The sequence below is a fragment of the Salvelinus fontinalis genome, unplaced genomic scaffold (assembly GCF_029448725.1).
Source record: "Salvelinus fontinalis isolate EN_2023a unplaced genomic scaffold, ASM2944872v1 scaffold_1973, whole genome shotgun sequence".
NCBI classification, from domain to species: domain Eukaryota; kingdom Metazoa; phylum Chordata; class Actinopteri; order Salmoniformes; family Salmonidae; genus Salvelinus; species Salvelinus fontinalis.
Window position 1 is genome coordinate 4,112 of NW_026602182.1, and position 19,211 is coordinate 23,322.

General features: G+C 44.7%; 1 protein-coding gene across 1 annotated transcript; it reads right to left on the minus strand.

Annotated features, from left to right (window-relative positions):
* Positions 1-8,180: 8,180 nt before the first annotated feature.
* LOC129850371 (probable methyltransferase-like protein 25) lies at positions 8,181-17,870 on the minus strand. Its single transcript, XM_055916824.1, has 7 exons — positions 17,555-17,870; positions 15,905-15,934; positions 15,047-15,120; positions 12,735-12,828; positions 11,489-11,563; positions 10,982-11,053; positions 8,181-8,844 (listed from the first exon to the last, which is right to left on the minus strand). The coding sequence occupies exons 1-7, from the start codon at positions 17,567-17,569 to the stop codon at positions 8,740-8,742; spliced, it is 465 nt and encodes a 154-aa protein (XP_055772799.1). The 5' UTR covers positions 17,570-17,870; the 3' UTR covers positions 8,181-8,739.
* Between the last annotated feature and the right edge of the window lie 1,341 nt (positions 17,871-19,211).

Genomic DNA, 19,211 nt, shown 5'->3' on the forward strand with positions numbered 1-19,211 from the left:
AAAAAAACATGACCGTAAAGAATTCATTACAACACTAACAAAGGATTTAAGAAACAAGCTCTCAAACAAAAGGAAACTTCTTGGTAAGGAAAAAATACATTTTGATAAATGTAGGTTTTGAGACTCTTATGTACAGTAGGTGTCATAACCAGCCATATAATAAAGCAATATATGTCACAACAGGTGTTTATATATGTGTCATGACAGTGTTATGACCGTATTATGACAGGTTATGACAAGTTATGTCAGCTGTAATGACATATTATAACATAGTTACTTTACTTCAACAAAAAAATACACTTTATGACACTATGATACTATCACGAAGCATTATGAATATCATAATAATATAAGCCAGATTGGCCTATCATGTACAGCGCATTTGGAAAGTATTCAGACCCCTTCACTTTTTCCACATGTTGTTACGTTACAGCCTTATTCTAAAATATATATATTTTTTTATGTCTCATCAATCTACACACAATACCCCATAATGACAAAGCGAAAAACTGTTTTTTAAAACATTTATTTAATTCTATTACAAATAAAAAAAATGAAATAATATTTAAATAAGTATTTAGACCCTTTGCTATGAGACTCCAAAAGGAGCTCCAGTGCATCCTGTTGCCATTGATCATCCTTGAGATGTTTCTACAAGTTGATTGGAGTCTACCTTTGTTCAATTCAATTGCTTGGACATGATTTGGAAAGGCACACACCTGTCTATATAAGGTCCCACAGTTGATAGTGCATGTCAGAGCAAATACCAAGCCATGAGGTCGAAGGAATTGTCCGTAGAGCTCGAGACAGGATTGTGTTGAGGTACAGATCTGGGGAAGGGTACCAATACATTTCTGCAGCATTGAAGGTCCCCAAGAACAGTGGCCTCCATCATTCTTAAACGGAAGAAGTTTGGAACCACCAAGACTCTTCCTAGAGCTGGCCGCCCAAACTGAGCAATCGGGGGAGAAGGGCCTTGGTCAGGGAGGTGACCAAAAACCCAATGGTCACTCTGACAGAGCTCCAGAGTTCCTCTGTGGAGATGGGAGAACCTTCCAGAAGGACAGCCATCTCTGCAGCACTCCACCAATCAGGCCTTTATGGCAGAGTGGCCAGACAGAAGCCACTCCTCAGTAAAAGGCACATGATAGCCCGCGTGGAGTTTGCCAAAAGGCACCTAAAGGACTCTCAGACTATGAGAACCAATATTCTCTGGTCTGATGAAACCAAGATTGAACTCTTTGGCCTGAATGCCAAGCGTCACATCTGGAGGAAACCTGGCACCATCCTACGGTGAAGCATGGTGGTGGCAGCATCATGATGTGGGGGTGTTTTTCAGTGGCAGCGGACTGGGAGACTAGTCAGGATCGAGAGAAGAATGAATGGAACAAAGTACAGAGAGATCCTTGATGAAAACCTGCTCCAGAGCGCTCAGGACCTCAGACTGGGGAAAAGGTTCACCTTCCAACAGGACAACAACCCCAAACACACAGCCAAGACAATGCAGGAGTGGCTTTGGGACAAGTCTCTGAATGTTCTTGAGTGGCCCAGCCAGAGCCTGGATGTGACCTGACAATAGCTGTGCAGCAACGCTCCCCATCCAACCTGACAGAACTTGAGAGGATCTGCAGAGAAGAATGGGAGAAACTCCCCAAATACAGGTGTGACATGCTTGTAGCGTCATACCCAAGAAGACTCAAGGCTGTAATTGATGTCAAAGGTGCTTCAACAAAGTAAAGGGACTGAATACTTATGTAAATGTCATTATGGGGTATTGTGTGTAAATTTATGAGGATTTTTATTTATTTAATCCATTTTAGAATAAGGCTGTAACGTAACAAAATGTGGGAAAAGTGAAGGGGTCTGAATCCTTTCTGAATGCACTGTACATGTCCTTATATCAGTCATCTGTCGAAAAGAGGGTGTCTTGTCCTGCTCCTGAAATCTCCTTCTGCATTCATCCCAGTCATCAGAAACAGAGCACTGAGGTAGGTGCATCCAGACATCAATGTGTGCGCAATTACAATGGTAATTTAATATGGTCAATTAAAAAATATATGTTATATAACATAAACATACTGTTGACACTTAGGCTATCGTGTAATGGAATGTTTTGCCTTGTTTGGTAGGCGTCATAACTAACCATAAAATAACGCAATATATGTCACAACAGATCTAAATATATGTGTCATGACAGTGTTATAACCATATTATAACAGGTTATGACACGTTATGTCAGCTGCTATGACATATTATGATGTGTTATGACGCTGGGTGTCAAGTAAAGTGTTACCAAGTTCGGTAATGACGCCTTATACTGTAGTCAGCAATAGATTTCATTCATCTGATGTTGGCTTCTCAGTTCAGGCTTAGGTCTGTATCTAATGATGTCTGACACTGACAATATTAGTCAATGGCTGATGTTCAAATAGCAGAGAGAGCTTCTGAGAGTAGTGTAACCTTTTCAATTTGCTTCAGTTGAATAATTCAATACAGCTTTATGAACAGATGAGAGCACTGGCCAGATCAGAACTCAAAATACAGCCCGAAAGCTACTGCACGCGTAGAAATCCCTCCTTCTCCCCACTCCCTATGGGGCAACAGAATCGTCCTCCAAGAAGGTAGCTGAATGTAACAAATGCCATCTAGTTAGTCATTCAATCAAATTACATTTATGTTAGTCAGGTCTTTTTGTAAACATTGCAACAACATTGTAAAAACTTAGTGAAGGCTACTGAAGTTGGACAATAGCAAAACAAAGTTGCATCCTGGCTCCACTCCACTGCAGGTGGCTCCACTGCAGGAACCACAAACAGATTTTTCAAATGAAGGAGTCGACAGGTCTTTGTGTCTGGTGTTTTGCCAAGAAGTGACTTAAATGGAAACATTTTTGTCAACCAGTGGCGTGTGAATTGTTGATGATACGAGGTGGTGACAGAGATCCTTGACACACGCATTCTTCTCCTCCCTATTTTCCCTCCTCTGATGTTTGCTCTTGATCCCATCTTACAGGGGAAAGGTCAGCCGGAGATGGGAGTTATGACTGTTTTACATCCACTCTCTATTTCTGTCTCTCAGAAGTCCTCAGTGCATCCTTCACCATATCCTGAACCTTTTTCCTCTTTCCCATTACATGTGAGGTCAGGAAATCGTACCAATTGCCGATTGCGGTATGGCTCTCACTGAGACATTTCTCTTTTATGGAGGCTTCCTTGTGTGGAGGATTCTGTGTGTGTGTGTGTGTGTGTGTGTGTGTGTGTGTGTGTGTGTGTGTGTGTGTGTGTGTGTGTGTGTGTGTGTGTGTGCGTGCGTGCGCGCGCGTGCGTGCGTGCGTGCGTGTGTGCGTGTGTGTGTGTGTGTGTGTGTGTGTGTGTGTGTGTGTGTGTGTGTGTGTGTGTGTGTGTGTGTGTGTGTGTGTGTGTGTGTGTGTGAGAGAGAGCTGGTGACAGGTCAACAGAACATGACTCACAAGACAGCCCGGAGAACCTTGCAACGCTGATGTCATAAATCGGCCACATTCACATCTTGAACTACTCCAGCAACGGCCGCCGGGGTAAGCTGGTTTGGCCACTGGTGTGGAGTGTCAACGCGGTGCACAGAGCAGGACCTCAACACTGCACAGACATACCACAGGCCTTCGGTCCTCGTCTGTCTGTTTCGGAGGTAAAAATAAAGCCCTGGGATTTGAAGATGTGGACAGAGTCGTAACGCAGTTCCGATGACAGAGCTATGAGGACAGAGACAAATTAGAGTGTTGATGGCAACGTAGAGGAAATGACCCTGGTCTTTCAGGACAATAGTGAACGCTCAGCTCACTCTGTCCCGCTCTGAGGAAAATTAGTGTTCTCATCTTCTCATGTTCACTTGGGAAAGGATTTCTTTCTCAATTCAGACTCCTACAAGACAGGAGCTTGTGTTTCCACTGTTTTAATCCGGTGTTGAAGTCTTACTGGGGGGGTGTTGAAGTCTTACTGGGGGGGTTAAGTCTCACTGGGGGGGTGTTGAAGTCTTACTGGGGGGAGGTGTTGAAGTCTTACTGGGGGGATGTTGAAGTCTTACTGGGGGATGTTGAAGTCTTACTGGGGGTGTGTGAAGTCTTACTGGGGGGAGGTGTTGAAGTCTTACTGGGGGATGTTGAAGTCTTACTGGGGGGGGTGTTGAAGTCTTACTGGGGGATGTTGAAGTCTTACTGGGGAGGTGTTGAAGTCTTACTGGGGGGGTGTTGAAGCCTTACTGGAGGGATGTTGAAGTCTTACTGGGGGGGTGTTGAAGTCTTACTGTGGGGGTGTTGAAGTTTTACTGGGTGGAGGTGTTGAAGTCTTACTGGGGGGGTGTTGAAGTCTTACTGGGGGGGGTGTTGAAGTCTTACTGGGGGTGTGTGAAGTCTTACTGGAGGGGTTAAGTCTTACTGGGGGGATGTTGAAGTCTTACTGGGGGAGGTGTTGAAGTCTTACTGGGGGAGGTGTTGAAGTCTTACTGGGGGGGTGTTGAAGTCTTACTGGGGGGGTGTTGAAGTCTTACTGGGGGGTGTTGAAGTCTTACTGGGGGGGGCGTTTAAGTCTTACTGGGGGGGTGTTGAAGTCTTACTGGGGGGAGGTGTTGAAGTCTTACTGGGGGGTGTTGAAGTCTTACTGGGGGGGCATTGAAGTCTTACTGGGGGGCATTGAAGTCTTACTGGGGGATGTTGAAGTCTTACTGGGGGGGTGTTGAAGTCTTACTGGGGGATGTTGAAGTCTTACTGGGGGGGTGTTGAAGTCTTACTGGGGGGGGTGTTGAAATCTTACTGGGGGGGTGTTGAAGTCTTACTGGGGGGAGGTGTTGAAGTCTTACTGGGGGGAGGTGTTGAAGTCTTACTGGGGGGGTGTTGAAGTCTTACTGGGGGGGGTGTTGAAGTCTAACTGGGGGGGTGTTGAAGTCTTACTGGGGGATGTTGAAGTCTTACTGGGGGGGTGTTGAAGTCTTACTGGGGGGTGTTGAAGTCTTACTGGGGGATGTTGAAGTCTTACTGGGGGGGTGTTGAAGTCTTACTGGGGGGAGGTGTTGACGTCTTACTGGGGGATGTTGAAGTCTTACTGGGGGGTGTTGAAGTCTTACTGGGGAGGTGTTGAAGTCTTACTGGGGGATGTTGAAGTCTTACTGGGGGGATGTTGAAGTCTTACTGGGGGATGTTGAAGTCTTACTGGGGGGGTGTTGAAGTCTTACTGGGGGATGTTGAAGTCTTACTGGGGGATGTTGAATAAAAGATGCCAGCAATGAGCTCCCCTCATTTAATCACTTTAGCTGCAGTTATTCCTTCCTGCTGTATGCACCATAAAATACACATACTGTAGGCTAGTTATAATGGACCACAGTAATCCTACAATGATTGTTGCTTACTGGGTACTGCCCTTGTTCCTGTGCTTCAAGACTATGTGTACTTTCCACTATCCTGATTCATGGCTGTACTGAAGTGCACCAGCCTTCAAAAGGAAAGATGAAAAGCGGGAGTGATTTATGAAAAGATGGAAACGACAGAGGACTAAAAGGGGTCGAGGGTGCCCCTTGCCCCGTTCTGTTCAGTCGTTCCGCTGCTCCCCCTGGTTAGGACCTGGCTGATGGGGTTTCCAGAACTCCCTATCAAGGGCGACATGTGGGGGAGGGTAAACTGCTCAATCCCAATCCGAGAATCCTGGCCCCCCTAACCAGCCCCTAGCTATTGTTCCCTCAAATGCAATACTATACAACTTTATTGTCCCCCAAATACGTTTGAGTTGGCAGTCATTAGTGTGGAGGTTAAACAGAACAGTTAATATGTACTTAGAGGAAGACACAACAGCCTCTCAAAGAAATACACTGAACAAAAATATAAACGCAACATGTAAAATGTTGGTCCCATGTTTCATGATCTGAAGAAAAATTATCCCAGAAATGTTCCCTATGCACAAAAAGGTTATTTCTCTCAAATGTTGTGCATACATTTGTTTATATCCCTGTTAGAGACCATTTCTCCTTTGCCAAGATAATCCATCCACCTGACAGGTGTGGCATGTCAAGAAGCTGATTAAACAGCATGATCATTACACAGGTGCACCTTGTGCTAGGGACAATAAAAGGCCACTAAAATGTGCAGTTTTGCCACAGATATCTCAAGTTTTGAGGGAGCGCGCAATTGGCATTCTGACTGCAGAAATGAGCTGTTGCCAAATAATTTAATGTTCCTTTTCTCTACTATAAGTTGTCTCCAACGTTGTTTGAGAGAATTTGGCATTACATCCAGGACCTCCACAGCCAGATTCTTCACCTGCAGGATCGTCTGAGGGAGGGGTGCTGAGGAGTATTTGTCTGTCTGTAATAACGTCCCTTTGTGGGGCTCCACATATACTTTGAACTCTGGCAAAGTGGGAGATGCTGTCAAGAAACATTGGCATGTTTTATCATCAGACCCAGCTTTGCCAGCAGAATTTAAGAACCCACCACTTAGAGTATATAGGAGAGGTCTCAATTTACGCGACAAGTTGGTCCATGCCAACTGCCAGCCACAAACGAAAATGAGCCAGGCTCTTTTACGCCCTCTTCTGAATGGTAGCTAGAAATGCAGAGTGCAACAATATAATGAACTGTGAATACTTCTGCCACCCACGTTTGGAAAACGGTACCAAATAAATGTAATTTTTACGTGCTCCTCCACCCATGTTATCTACATGATTAAATGTCAATGTGGGCCGCAATATATAGGAAAAACCTCTCATTCTCTCAAACAGAGAATTAGTGAACGTAAAAGTTAAATTATCACAAAACATTTTAATGACCTAAAACATGACATTTCTACCTTTAGGTTTTGTGGCATAGAGAAAGTCAAGATATCAGACAGGTGATATAAATAATACTCTGAGGAAAAGAGAATGTTTTTGGATTTTCACCCTCCAGACATTATTCCCCTAAAGTGTTAATGATACAATGCCCATGCATGTTGTTTTAAATGTGAACAAGAACTAACGCCTTGTCGTTCATCACCTCAGCCTACTCCTGCACTGTACCCAATGATTTATCAAAACCTACTTGAAAGGTCGATGTCCTCGTTGTGGTTTTACAGACGTTTTATGTACACACTTTATGAGAATATTTATGTATTTATGTTATATTTGTGAGGAACACATGTTTATTTTTCCTTGACTCCAACCCCATTCGATGCACGGAACAGATCAAATCAAATCAAATGTTAGTGGTCACATACACATGGTTAGCAGATATTATTGTGAGTGTAGCGAAATGCTTGTGCTTCTAATTCCGACAGTGCAGCAATATCTAACAAGTCAGCTAACAATTACACAACAAATACCTAACAGACAAATCTAAGTGAAGGAATGGAATAAGAATATGTAATATAAATATATGGAAGAGCAATGACCGAGTAGCATAGGCTAAGATGCAATAGATATAGAATACAGTAAATACATTTGAGATGAGTAATGCAAGATATGTAAACATTATTAAAGTGGCATTATTAAAGTGACTAGTGTTCCATTTATTAAAGTGGCCAATGATTTCAAGTCTGTATGTAGGCAGCCGCCTCTCTGTGCTAGTGATGGCTGTTTAATTAACAGTCTGATGGCCTTGAGATAAAAGCTGTTTTTCAGTCTCTTGGTCCAAGCTTATATGCACCTGTACTGACCCCGCCTTCTGGATGGTAGCGGGGTGAACAGGCAGTGGCTCGGGTGCTTGTTGTCCTTGACAATCCTTTTGGCCTTCCTGTGACATCGGGTGCTAGATGTGGGTGGAGCAATGTCTACATAATGGTGCAAATTAAAAACACTCACAAAGCTCCACATCCAGCTTCTTCACTTGTGGGATCGTCTGAGGGAGGGTGGGGGGTTGCTGAGGAGTGTTTCTGTCTGTAATAAAGACCTCTGGCCATTCATGTGAAATCCATGGATCCATGGACTAAATTGACTGATTTCCTTATATGAACTGTAACTCAGTAAAATCGTTGAAATTGTTGCGTGTTGCATTTATATTTTTGTTCCGAATAAATAAATCAATAAAAGACAGAGGTAAGAGCTGAGCAATGAGGGAGGGAAGGAGAGATGTTTTTTCCAGGTGCTTTAACCATGTGGTTTTAATGTTTGGTCCTCTAAGGCAGGCACTCAGAGAAAGACCAGCCGTGGTGGGAAAAGAGCAGAAAACACAGCAGGAACTTTTTTATCTTCTAAAAATGATTTATTAATACAATATGGTACAGTACACCCCATAGTACAGTATGATTGGCAGAAACCAGAGGAGGCAAAAGTAGAGAAAACACTAAACAATGAACCCATATCTGTACGTGACTGAGTAAGGAGTACATCATCACATTAAAACCTTGCTAAAATCATGGTCAGCAAAAAAAATTATAAAATAAAACATTCAAATGGCAGGAAATGCAATTTGTCCCATCTCCAGGAACTCTATGATGTCATCCCAGGTGCCTTCACTATGATAACGCCATCCCAGGTGCCTTCACTATGACAACTCCGTCCCAGGTGCCTTCACTATGACAACTCCGTCCCAGGTGCCTTCACTATGACAACTCCGTCCCAGGTGCCTTCACTATGACAACTGCGTCCCAGGTGCCTTCACTATGACAACTCCGTCCCAGGTGCCTTCACTATGACAACTCCGTCCCAGGTGCCTTCACTATGACAACTCCATCCCAGGTGCCTTCACTATGACAACTCCGTCCCAGGTGCCTTCACTATGACAACTCCGTCCCAGGTGCCTTCACTATGACAACTCCGTCCCAGGTGCCTTCACTCCGACAACTCCGTAACAGCGCGGCGACAACAGTGGATCAAAGAGCTGCACCAGAGTGGAGAACGCCACGTCTTCCTGTAACAGACATCAACGACAAGAAGAACAAAAACAGTTAGAAAACAACGTCAAAGACCCCTCCCCCCATGACACACCACCGCACCGCAGAGTTTGTCTTTGAACCACGCCGCGAGGGGCCTCAGATGAGAACTGCTCTCTCCCCTGTAAAAGATCTTTGTAACGTTTCCCTCGAGTAGTCACATCTGTGCAAATATTGTGTTAGGTGGACTCTGACAGGCTGGAAGCAGCATGTTTGAATACTGTCTTTATGTTTGAACACAGTCTGGCTTGATACCTTACAGATACTGACCAATTATGGCTCCATGTGTTTGGTAGGCCTGCACTGAGAGCTATGCTTTGTACAAAGCTAAATCAACAGCCTGCACTGACCACCACACGCACGCACGCTCACACAGTATATGTCATTTTGAGTGTGGACACTTTTGGTTGAACTTGGAAAAAAATCTGCATTCTAATCAATTTCTGTTACATATTCCTGTTAGGGAACACTTTTGTACAAGGCCTCAAACTTAGATAGCTCATTACGATCACTCAAATCACAGATTACGTCATTCGTTTTGGCCCGGGGTACAACGGTGTGAAGTTACACCCCTGGTCTGTAATAAGGGGAACACTTCAAACTCTCCACAGCGCGAACTCAAGCCTAATGGCGTCCCCTCGGATTTCTCCCGACTTAAGTGACCTGTCGTCGGGGAAATGTAACGAGTCGCAAAGCTCCTTTAATGTTTGGGACAAGCAGATCATCAAGACCTATGGATAAACATACAGCAGTTATAGGAGCTGAGTTTAGGGGCCTTCAACGACACGTCCGTTGAGTACACGCCGCTATGACTTCAATAGAAAGGACTCCATATGAGATCTGAATCTGGAGGCTTTTCATATAGCCGTCTAATGCGTGTGATAACTTTGAGAACTCCTCACAAATCGGCACAAGGATCACTTAGCATTACATTTGAAGAGTGTCGACGCGGAGCGTTTTAAAGGGTTTTTCCCCCCAAGCATGTTCTCAGAGCAGGAAATGGACAATAGCTATTCTAAACTTCTGAACCTAACAGGAAGGTGGGACTACGTGTCGGGAATATCAGACCTAAGCAGAAGCCATCGCGTAACAGTCATAATCACTACATTATTCCCCTACCCAAGTCATTCAGTAAATAGCTCAACCATTCTAAGGGCCACACCACTGTATCACTTTAAAGAGACGGACCGAAGACAACTAATAGTCTACATAACCACGTCATCCAAAATCCCTTCTGAGAAAACATTCATGGAACAGCTAAACAGGTACAGTATTTGTCTGGTCTCAAATCTGTTTGTGCTGTATAGCCAACTTCTATGGTCAATGTTGCATATACAGCACAAACAGATCTGGGACCAGGCTTGAACGGTATAGCCATTGTCTCTGTAGCAGCAAAAGCCACTAAAACCACACTCCAAGAATCCTTCTCCTTTTTGTCCTATCACATTGTGAATCAATGAACACACCCTATAGCAATTAGCCAGCCAATGTGCATTCCAGGCCCAGACCTCTGTTTGTAGCTGGGAGGGAGAAACAATAGTTCCCTCCATTGGCCTGGCGGCTGAGGTCATGTTTTCACCCACTACTAAGCTCTGGAGAACCAGACACAGGTAATTATGGGACAATGAGGAAAAGAGATGTTTGGTGTCGCGCAGCGGCCGTTTGAAGTCATAGGGACCGGACCACTATATCTGGCCTGCGTGTGTCTGTGTGTGTCTGTGTGTGGCGGTGTGTGGCGGTGTGTGGCGGTGTGTGGCGGTGTGTGGCGGTGTGTGGCGGTGTGTGGCGGTGTGTGACCACAGGTTGGAGGGATTGAGAGAGAATGAACAAGGAGGAAGTGAGGCCTCTCCTTTTTTAGTAACAATGACTGGTGTGCTGTAGTTGGGGTGCATCTCAATAGTGGACCCCATCCCTTGTCTCCTCTCCTTTATCTGCACAGACCTGTAGGAATTGGACAAGTGAAAGCAAATCCCCAGTAGACATCCACCATTTTAGTCTCACCGATCCTATTCAGATCAGTGCAAATGAAGGAGACAAGGAGAGGCAGCCACATTAGACTACTGAGATGCATCCCAAGTCTGTTGTGTGCCATTGTGGTTGAGGCTGTTCCTGTACCTGTTCTTTCAGGTAGCAGAGGCGGTCCAGGAGAATCAGGCCCTCGATGCAGGGAGCCAAAGTCACCTTCAGCTGGGTAAACACAGGTAGCAGGTCAGTAAACACTAGTTTTAAGTGTACTTCTGTTAAGTGTACTTCAACACTATGGGATCCAACGGAATACAACTAGGCACCTTATCAAAGCAGAGCAGGGCATGGCTGTTGTAACGTCATTGAAATAGAACACCTCTGATTTCAAAACTAGGTTTCATTAGCAGCCTGAGGACAGTAAATATATCACTTTTTTTGCCAGATTATTTACTCAGAGTAGAGTTTACACAAGTCATTGAGGGAGTTGTGTAAACGTAAACCAAGTTAAATAAGGCTTAATAACCACTCCAAAACAGAAAGTGCTGGACAAAGAGAATCAATGCTCCTATAGCCATAGAAGTCCTATGTGAGCCATTCATTCAGAGTGATGATACTTCCTCTAGGTAGTAGTGCTATAGAATTCCAGTTGGGACCTACCATGTTAAAGGCCTCCATCTCAACCATCCTGGGTCGGTATGTGTCATGGTAACCCTGTATGACACCGTCAGACAGCTGGTAGGGAGGGAAGGAAGGAGGGAGAGAGGGCGGGAGGCAGAGAAGAGGTAGTGAAAGAAAGATGGAGGAGGGAGAGATGGGAGAGAGGGAGGAGTGTTGGAGACAGAGCAGGGTCATGTGTGGAGGTGATAGGTGAGTAACATGACAGTGGTAACACACAAACCATTGAACACTTTTAATCCCAGGCTTCACGAGTAAGAAATCTCTCATTTATAGAACGACTCGAAGGAGCCAGTTGAGACATATTCCCTAAGCCCTGCACTCGCTGTTTGTTTAACAATGCCTTACCCATGATCACACAGTACTCTAGGTGCATATTACACAACTTGTCCATTTCTAAAGTGTCACGTTCCTGACCTGTTTTCTGTTAGTTTGTGTATGTGTTAGCTGGTCAGGACGTGAGTTTGGGTGGGCAGTCTATGTTTTCTGTTTCTATGTTGGTTTAAGGGTGACCTGATATGGCTCTCAATTAGAGGCAGGTGGTTTTCATTTCCTCTGATTGAGAGCCATATTAAGGTAGGTGTTTTCACACTGTTTGTTTGTGGGTGGTTGTCTCCTGTGTCTGTATGTATGTTCGTGCCACACGGGACTGTAGCGTTTGTTTGTAGCCGTGTACCTGTTCGTGCGTTCTTCAAGTTATATGTAAGTTCGTGTCCAGGTCTGTTTTCATCGTTTATTTGTTTTTGTAGTTTATTCAAGTATAGTTCGTTTTCTGTCTACGTCGTGTTTGTTGTTTTGTCGTGTCTTAAATAAATCATGTCATCATACCTCGCTGCACATTGGTCTTCAAATCCCACTCTCTTCTCCTCGTCTGAGGAGGATTTAGAGTATCGTTACATAAAGAGCCCTGTAGATTTCATGTGTCAGGTTCAAAGATGGTTTAGAGCAACCAAAGACGTTCAACTGTACAGGGATTTCGGGTACCATTACAGATAATCTTTACTGTCAGTTCAATTGTACAGAGCTATGCTAAAAGCCTGTCCTCTCGACGGGATTTCACATCTTACGCCAAGAATACTTTTTTTTTTTACCCCAAATACATTATGGGTTGCTTTCCTGCTGTCCAAAGCAGCAGTGTGGGATTCCCCCTGATGATATGTTGCTCTGAAGAACATTCCCAAGTCTGTTCCCAAAACGCCCTAATACTGTGATATCTCCCATCACTGACCTTTGACCCGTCCAGCTCCAGCCTCCGGAGGGCTCTCCAGACGTAGTCCACGAACGAGGTGGCCTTGGAGTAGACGTTCCCCACACGCTTCTCACTGCCAACGACACACACGTGAAGACAGCTCTTTCAACCCCCAAATCACCATCGCTGAAATCAGCCTACCAGTGTATATTAAGTCATAGTCATCCGATGTGCTCTTCCCTCTCTTATTTTTCCTCCCTTGCTACACTACAACACCCTAGCAACCAAAGTGAAACGGTCATCACACATGCAATAGTAGAGAGGTGGTCAGGTCCATTAATGAGGTATGGGATCCTGATTTCACTCAGTGAGGGACCCAGTGTCCTGTAGGCTACGGGGATAGACATGTCAGTGAGAGGTGTGAGGTTGTCATCGTGTGTGTGAGGTTGTCATCGTGTGTGTGTGTGTGTGTGTGTGTGTGAGGTTGTCATCTTGTGTGTGTGTGGGGTTGTCTTTGTGTGTGTGTGTGGTTGTCTTCGTGGGTGTGTGTGTGGTTGTCTTCGTGGGTGTGTGTGTGTGTGTGTGTGAGGTTGTCTTTGTGTGTGTGTGTGTGTGTGTGTGAGGTTGTCTTTGTGTGTGTGTGTGTGTGTGTGTGTGTGTGTGTGGTTGTCTTTGTGTGTGTCTGTCTTTGTGTGTGTGTGTGTGTCTTTGTGTGTGTGTGTGTGAGGTTCTCTTCGTGTGTGTGTGTCTTTGTGTGTGTGTGTGTGTGTGAGGTTGTCTTTGTGTGTGTGTGTGAGGTTGTCTTTGTGTGTGTGTGTGTGAGGTTGTCTTTGTGTGTGTGTGTGTGTGTGTGTGTGTGGTTGTCTTTGTGTGTGTGTGTCTTTGTGTGTGTGTGTGTGTGTCTTTGTGTGTGTGTGTGTGTGAGGTTCTCTTCGTGTGTGTGTGTCTTTGTGTGTGTGTGTGTGAGGTTGTCTTCGTGTGTGTGTGTGTGTGTGTGAGGTTGTCTTTGTGTGTGTGTGTGTGTGTGTGAGGTTGTCTTTGTGTGTGTGTGTGTGTGTGTGAGGTTGTCTTTGTGTGTGTGTGTGTGTGTGTGTGAGTTTGTCTTTGTGTGTGTGTGTGTGTGTGTCTTTGTGTGTGTGTGTGTGTGTCTTTGTGTGTGTGTGTGTGTGTCTTTGTGTGTGTGTGTGTGTGTCTTTGTGTGTGTGTGTGTGTGTGAGGTTCTCTTCGTGTGTGTGTGTCTTTGTGTGATTGTGTGTGTGTCTTCGTGTGTGTGTGTGTCTTCGTGTGTGTGTGGTTATCTTTTTGTGTGTGTCTTCGTGTGTGTGTGTCTTCGTGTGTGTGTGTGTGTGTGGTTGTCGTCGTGTGTGTGTGGTTGTCTTTGTGTGTGTGTGTGTGTGTGGTTGTCTGTGTGTGTGTGTGGTTATCTTTGTGTGTGTGTCTTCGTGTGTATGTGTGTGGTTGTCTTCGTGTGTGTGTGTGGTTGTCTTCGTGTGTGTGTGTGTGTGTGTGTGGGGGGGGGGTTGTCTTTGTGTGTGTGTGTGTGTGTGTGTGTGTGTGTGTGTGTGGGGGGGGGTTGTCTTTGTGTGTGTGTGTGTGTGTGGGGGGGGGGGGTTGTCTTTGTGTGTGTGTGGTTGTCTTCGTGTGTGTGTGTGTGTGGTTGTCTGTGTGTGTGTGTGGTTGTCTTCGTGTGTGTGTCTTTGTGTGTATGTGTGTGGTTGTCTTCGTGTATGTGTGTGTGTGTGTGGGGGGGGGTTGTCTTTGTGTGTGTGTGTGTGTGGGGGGGGGGTTGTCTTTGTGTGTGTGTCTTCGTGTGTGTGTGTGTGTGGGGTTGTCTATGTGTGTGTGTGTGGGGGGGGGGGGGGGGGTTGTCTTTGTGTGTGTGTGTAATACAGAGGGTACCTCCCCTGTCTCTCTGGGGCTGAGAAGACCAACTGTAGATTTCTCCGTTCTGTTTTCACCAGGATCAATCATTCCTCTTCACTTGTTCTACTTTACCCAGCAGCAGTCAACAACCCATTCAGGAAGTCTGACGATCTTACATTGTGGGCTGCTCCTTACAGCGTTCAAAATGACTATTCACCATGACTTCAGCTAGAGGGGTAGAGAATACCCTTGTTGTATCTTCACATCAGAAGTCTGTGTTTTTTGTATCCTAGCGGAATGAATTTGAGTAAGTAGAGATTCTTACAAATTGGCCACAAACCATAAAATGAGGGCCAGTAAAAACCCAAGCTAACAGGTTTTGTCAACGGTACTGCAGACCCGCCAAGACAGAGGCACCTGGACTCTCTCAGTAGTCTGGTATAGCCTACTGCTTTTGGATGTCCCCTAACCAGGGAGACCAAACCTACCTTTTAATGGAGCTGTAGTGATCCCTTAGAATCACATGGAGGACGGCCCTATAGAAGAGTGACTCCATCTGAATCTGTGGGAGACAGAAAATATTCAAAGATCCCATGTTATCTACGCTTACAAAAAAAACAATTTTCTTGAGATATTCATTCATTCTCTGCCAGTGATTAGGGTGTGTATTAAAACACATTGGAGGAAACGTTTTTGTGACAATACCCAATGCTTATACCACACTCAACATATGATCTGAGTGCAATCAGACTGGTTGTTGGACGCCAGCTGCCATTTAAGCACACAATCCCATCCCTTAGTGATTACATTAATATTCAGAAACATTAATTATGAATGGTCCGGGCGGTATCGTGTAACGGGTTTGACCCCGCACGGGTTTGACCCCAGCCTATTCCCTATATAGTGCACTACTTTTGACCAGAGCCCTATGGGCCCTTGTCAAAAGTAGTGCACTATATAGGGAATAGGGTGCCACTTGGTACGCAGCCTAAGGTTGGCGGCTCAAATATCTATAGTATTGTAAGTCTCAATCAGGCCTTATTGTATGTGAAAGACCCTGGATATGAATGGGAACAGTGTGCTCTAAGGCATCCGTATCCACTTGCTCTGGAAGGCGTAATATAAAGACAGGATCTGTCACGTTTGGGAAACACACGTGGCCAGTTGCTGGGTGCAATCATTCAATTGATCAGCTTTGATTATCTTTGATGAGCACAAATTTGTAGCAACCAAAAAAACTGATTGAACTATGATTGCATGATGTCATTCTCACACAGACAACTCATTGAACTGTAGTTTGGCCAAAATGTGTCCAACGTATTGATATACATGTATATAGTACTTACCCCTTGGCCCTTGGCAACTCTCTCCAGAGCCTGAACAAGAGAAAATAAATGAAATGAAAAAATGAAATGTTTTTAAGTATTCAGTATTTATTAGGACCCCGTGAACAGACTCTCCCTGGTTGCACAACAGAGTTAAAAACGTTACATTGCTCTTACAACATGTGGTACTCAAAAGGTAGAAGATATCACTTAGTTAGTCTCACTACAATAACAGACTGAGGACCAACTGTACAGCATTGAACAGTTGTGGGCACTAAAAAGTCAATACTGTGGCACAACCTAACCTTATAGTGCCCTCAACTATACTGTCTGGTTGAAAGATGGTGCCTTAAAAGCGTTGAATGCATAGCTGACAGAAATATTATACTGAACAAAAATATAAAATGCAACAATTTAGAAGATTTTACTGAGTTACAGTTCATATAAGGAAATCAATTCAAATAAATAAATTAGGCCCTAATCTATGGATTTCACATGACTGGGAATACAGATATGTATCTGTTGGTCACAGATACCCTCAAAACAAAGTAGAGCGTGGATCAGAAACCCGTCAGTATCTGGTTTACCACCATTTGCCTCATACAGCGTGACAAATAACCTTTGCATAGAGTTGATCAGGCTGTTAATTGTGGCCTGTGGAATGTTGTCCCACTCCTCTTCAATGGATGTGCGAAGTTGCTGGATATTGGCGGGAACTGGAACACGCTGTCGTACACATCAATCCAGAGCATCCCAAACATGCTCAATGGGTAACATGTCTGGTGAGTATGCAGGCCATGGAAGTACTGGGACATTTTCAGCTTCCAGGAATTGTGTACAGATCCTTGCAACATGGGGCCGTGCATTATCATGCTGAAACATGAAGTGATGGTGGCGGATGAATGGTACACCAATCAGTACACTCATCAGGATCTCATCACGATATCTCTGTGTATTCAAATTGCCATTGATAAAATGAAATTGTGTTTTGTTACCCATAGCTTATGTCTGCCCATACCATAACCCCACTGCCACCATGGGGCACTCTGTTCACAACGTTGACATCAGCAAACCGCTCGCCCATGCAACGCCATACACGTGGTCTGCAGTTGTAAGGCCGGTTGGACGTACTGTCAAATTCTCTAGAACGACGTTGGAGGCGGATTATGGTAGAGAAATTAACATTAAATTCTATGGCAACAGCTCTGGTGGACATTCCGGCAGTCAGCATGCCAATTGCATGCTCCCTCAACTTGAGACATCAGTGGCATTGTGTTGTGTGACAAAACTGCAGATATTAGTTTGGCATTTTATTGTCCCCAGCACAAGGTGCACCTGTGTAAGAATCATGCTGTTTAATAAGCTTCTTGATATGCCACACCTGTCAGGTTTTGGATTATCTTGGCAAACGAGAAATGGTCACTAACAGGGATGTAAAACAAAAGTATGTACAAAATCTGAGATTTTTTTTTAAATTTCAGCTCATGAAACATGGGACCAACACATTTCATGTTGCCTTTATGTTTTTGTTCAGTGGTATATTATATATATATATATATATATATATATATATATATATATATATATATATATATATATATATATATATATATATATATAGCAAATGACAGTTGGCAAAATATCTGTCACCTAAGAAGAAGTGAGGCTCACCAGACACGCTGACATCCTGGCATTTCTGCCACAGAACCAGGACTGCTCCCTCAGGTAGCCACTCAGGGGGAAACCACACACGTTGCTGCTTGGACACTCTGAAACAAAACAAACACACACACTTTAACACCAGCTGTGTCAGAACTGCACCGTGTATTTAACACTATAGGAACGTGTGACTATTGTAGTTGACAGGCCACCAACAAAAGTCCAAAGGGAGAGAGAATGAAGTGAAACATTAATGCTATTCAGAGCCTTCCCAAACTAGCTTTGAAGTTTCAAACTCCAAAAACCAGAGAGCGCGGGCGTCGCTAACCCCTTAGCCACATTGCTCTTTGACTCCACTCCTGTTGAACACATGGTAGTGGTATTAGCAGAGGCAGTCCTGGTCAGAGTCAATTGGAGCAGACAGGCTTTGATAGAGTTTGAAGGCTAGCTTACAGTATACGTTGTAGAGTGTTTACATTTCACTAGCACGCTAGCCTTATCTCAGCCACACTGAACTGACCACGTCTCGAGGGCCAAGCACTGCTCGCCCCCTTCCCTGGCACACACACACACACACACACACACACACACACACACACACACAAGTGTTTCTAATATTGTAGCGTGCGACGAGGCATCTGTTCGTTCCCAACAGTCAGGAAGAAGGAGACAGAGTGGCTCTAGGGCTCTGTGGCACGCTTACTTCACGCCCTTAAGGACTGGTCCCGGGCCAGTTTATGTTTAGGGAAGCTGATCTCAGATCAGATGATGGGTCTCACACTCGGCTAAATCCCCCAGACTGAATGACTATGACGAATGGTGCAGTCCCGTGGCTCTCGTTCCATAGGACACAATTGAATGGATATTTCCTATACGACTTAGCTAAGGATCTCAACACCCTTATAGTCTTGAGCTCTTTTAGTGGTTTGGGTTCCCATCTTTTAGGGTGAGGTAGTACACTGCAGGGTTTGGCCCGCATCCCAGAATTCTTTGCAAGGTCGAGACAGTGAGACAGAGAGAGACAGAGAGAGACAGAGAGAGAGAGAGAGAGAGAGAGAGAGAGAGAGAGAGAGAGAGAGAGAGAGAGAGAGAGAGAGAGAGAGAGAGAGAGAAGCATGCAAGGACGTCTGGCACAACTCAAGTGTTTTCAATCAAAACGCTGTGATGTCATTATTGGCGGACCCAACAGAGTGGCGAGTAACAGGTCAGGGGTCACAGTGTTAAGAGAGAAAGCGCGATAGGAAGCAGCTCACCACGCCACGGTGCCGAATCCCTGTTAAAAGCACGCAGGGGTTGTCATCACACACAGAGAGGATTCCAGGTTTCATACCTCATAAAGGGGAGCAGTGGATCAGCTGGAGCTAACATTCTCACCCATCACAACTGTCTGAAGCTAACTGTATATCTAGCTATGACAGGGAGAAAAGAACCACATCATATTGAGTCTTCTAGGTTAAAGGAATATAGGAATGTAGACTTAAGCAATATACCACGTCTAAAGGCTGTTCTCATGTACGACGCAACGTGGAGTGCTAGGACACAGCCATTAGCCGTGGTATATTGGCCATATACCACAAACACCCCAGGTGCCTTATTGCTATTAGAAACTGGTTAACAATGTAATTAGAGCAGTAAAAATAGATGTTTTGTCATACCCGTGGTATATGGT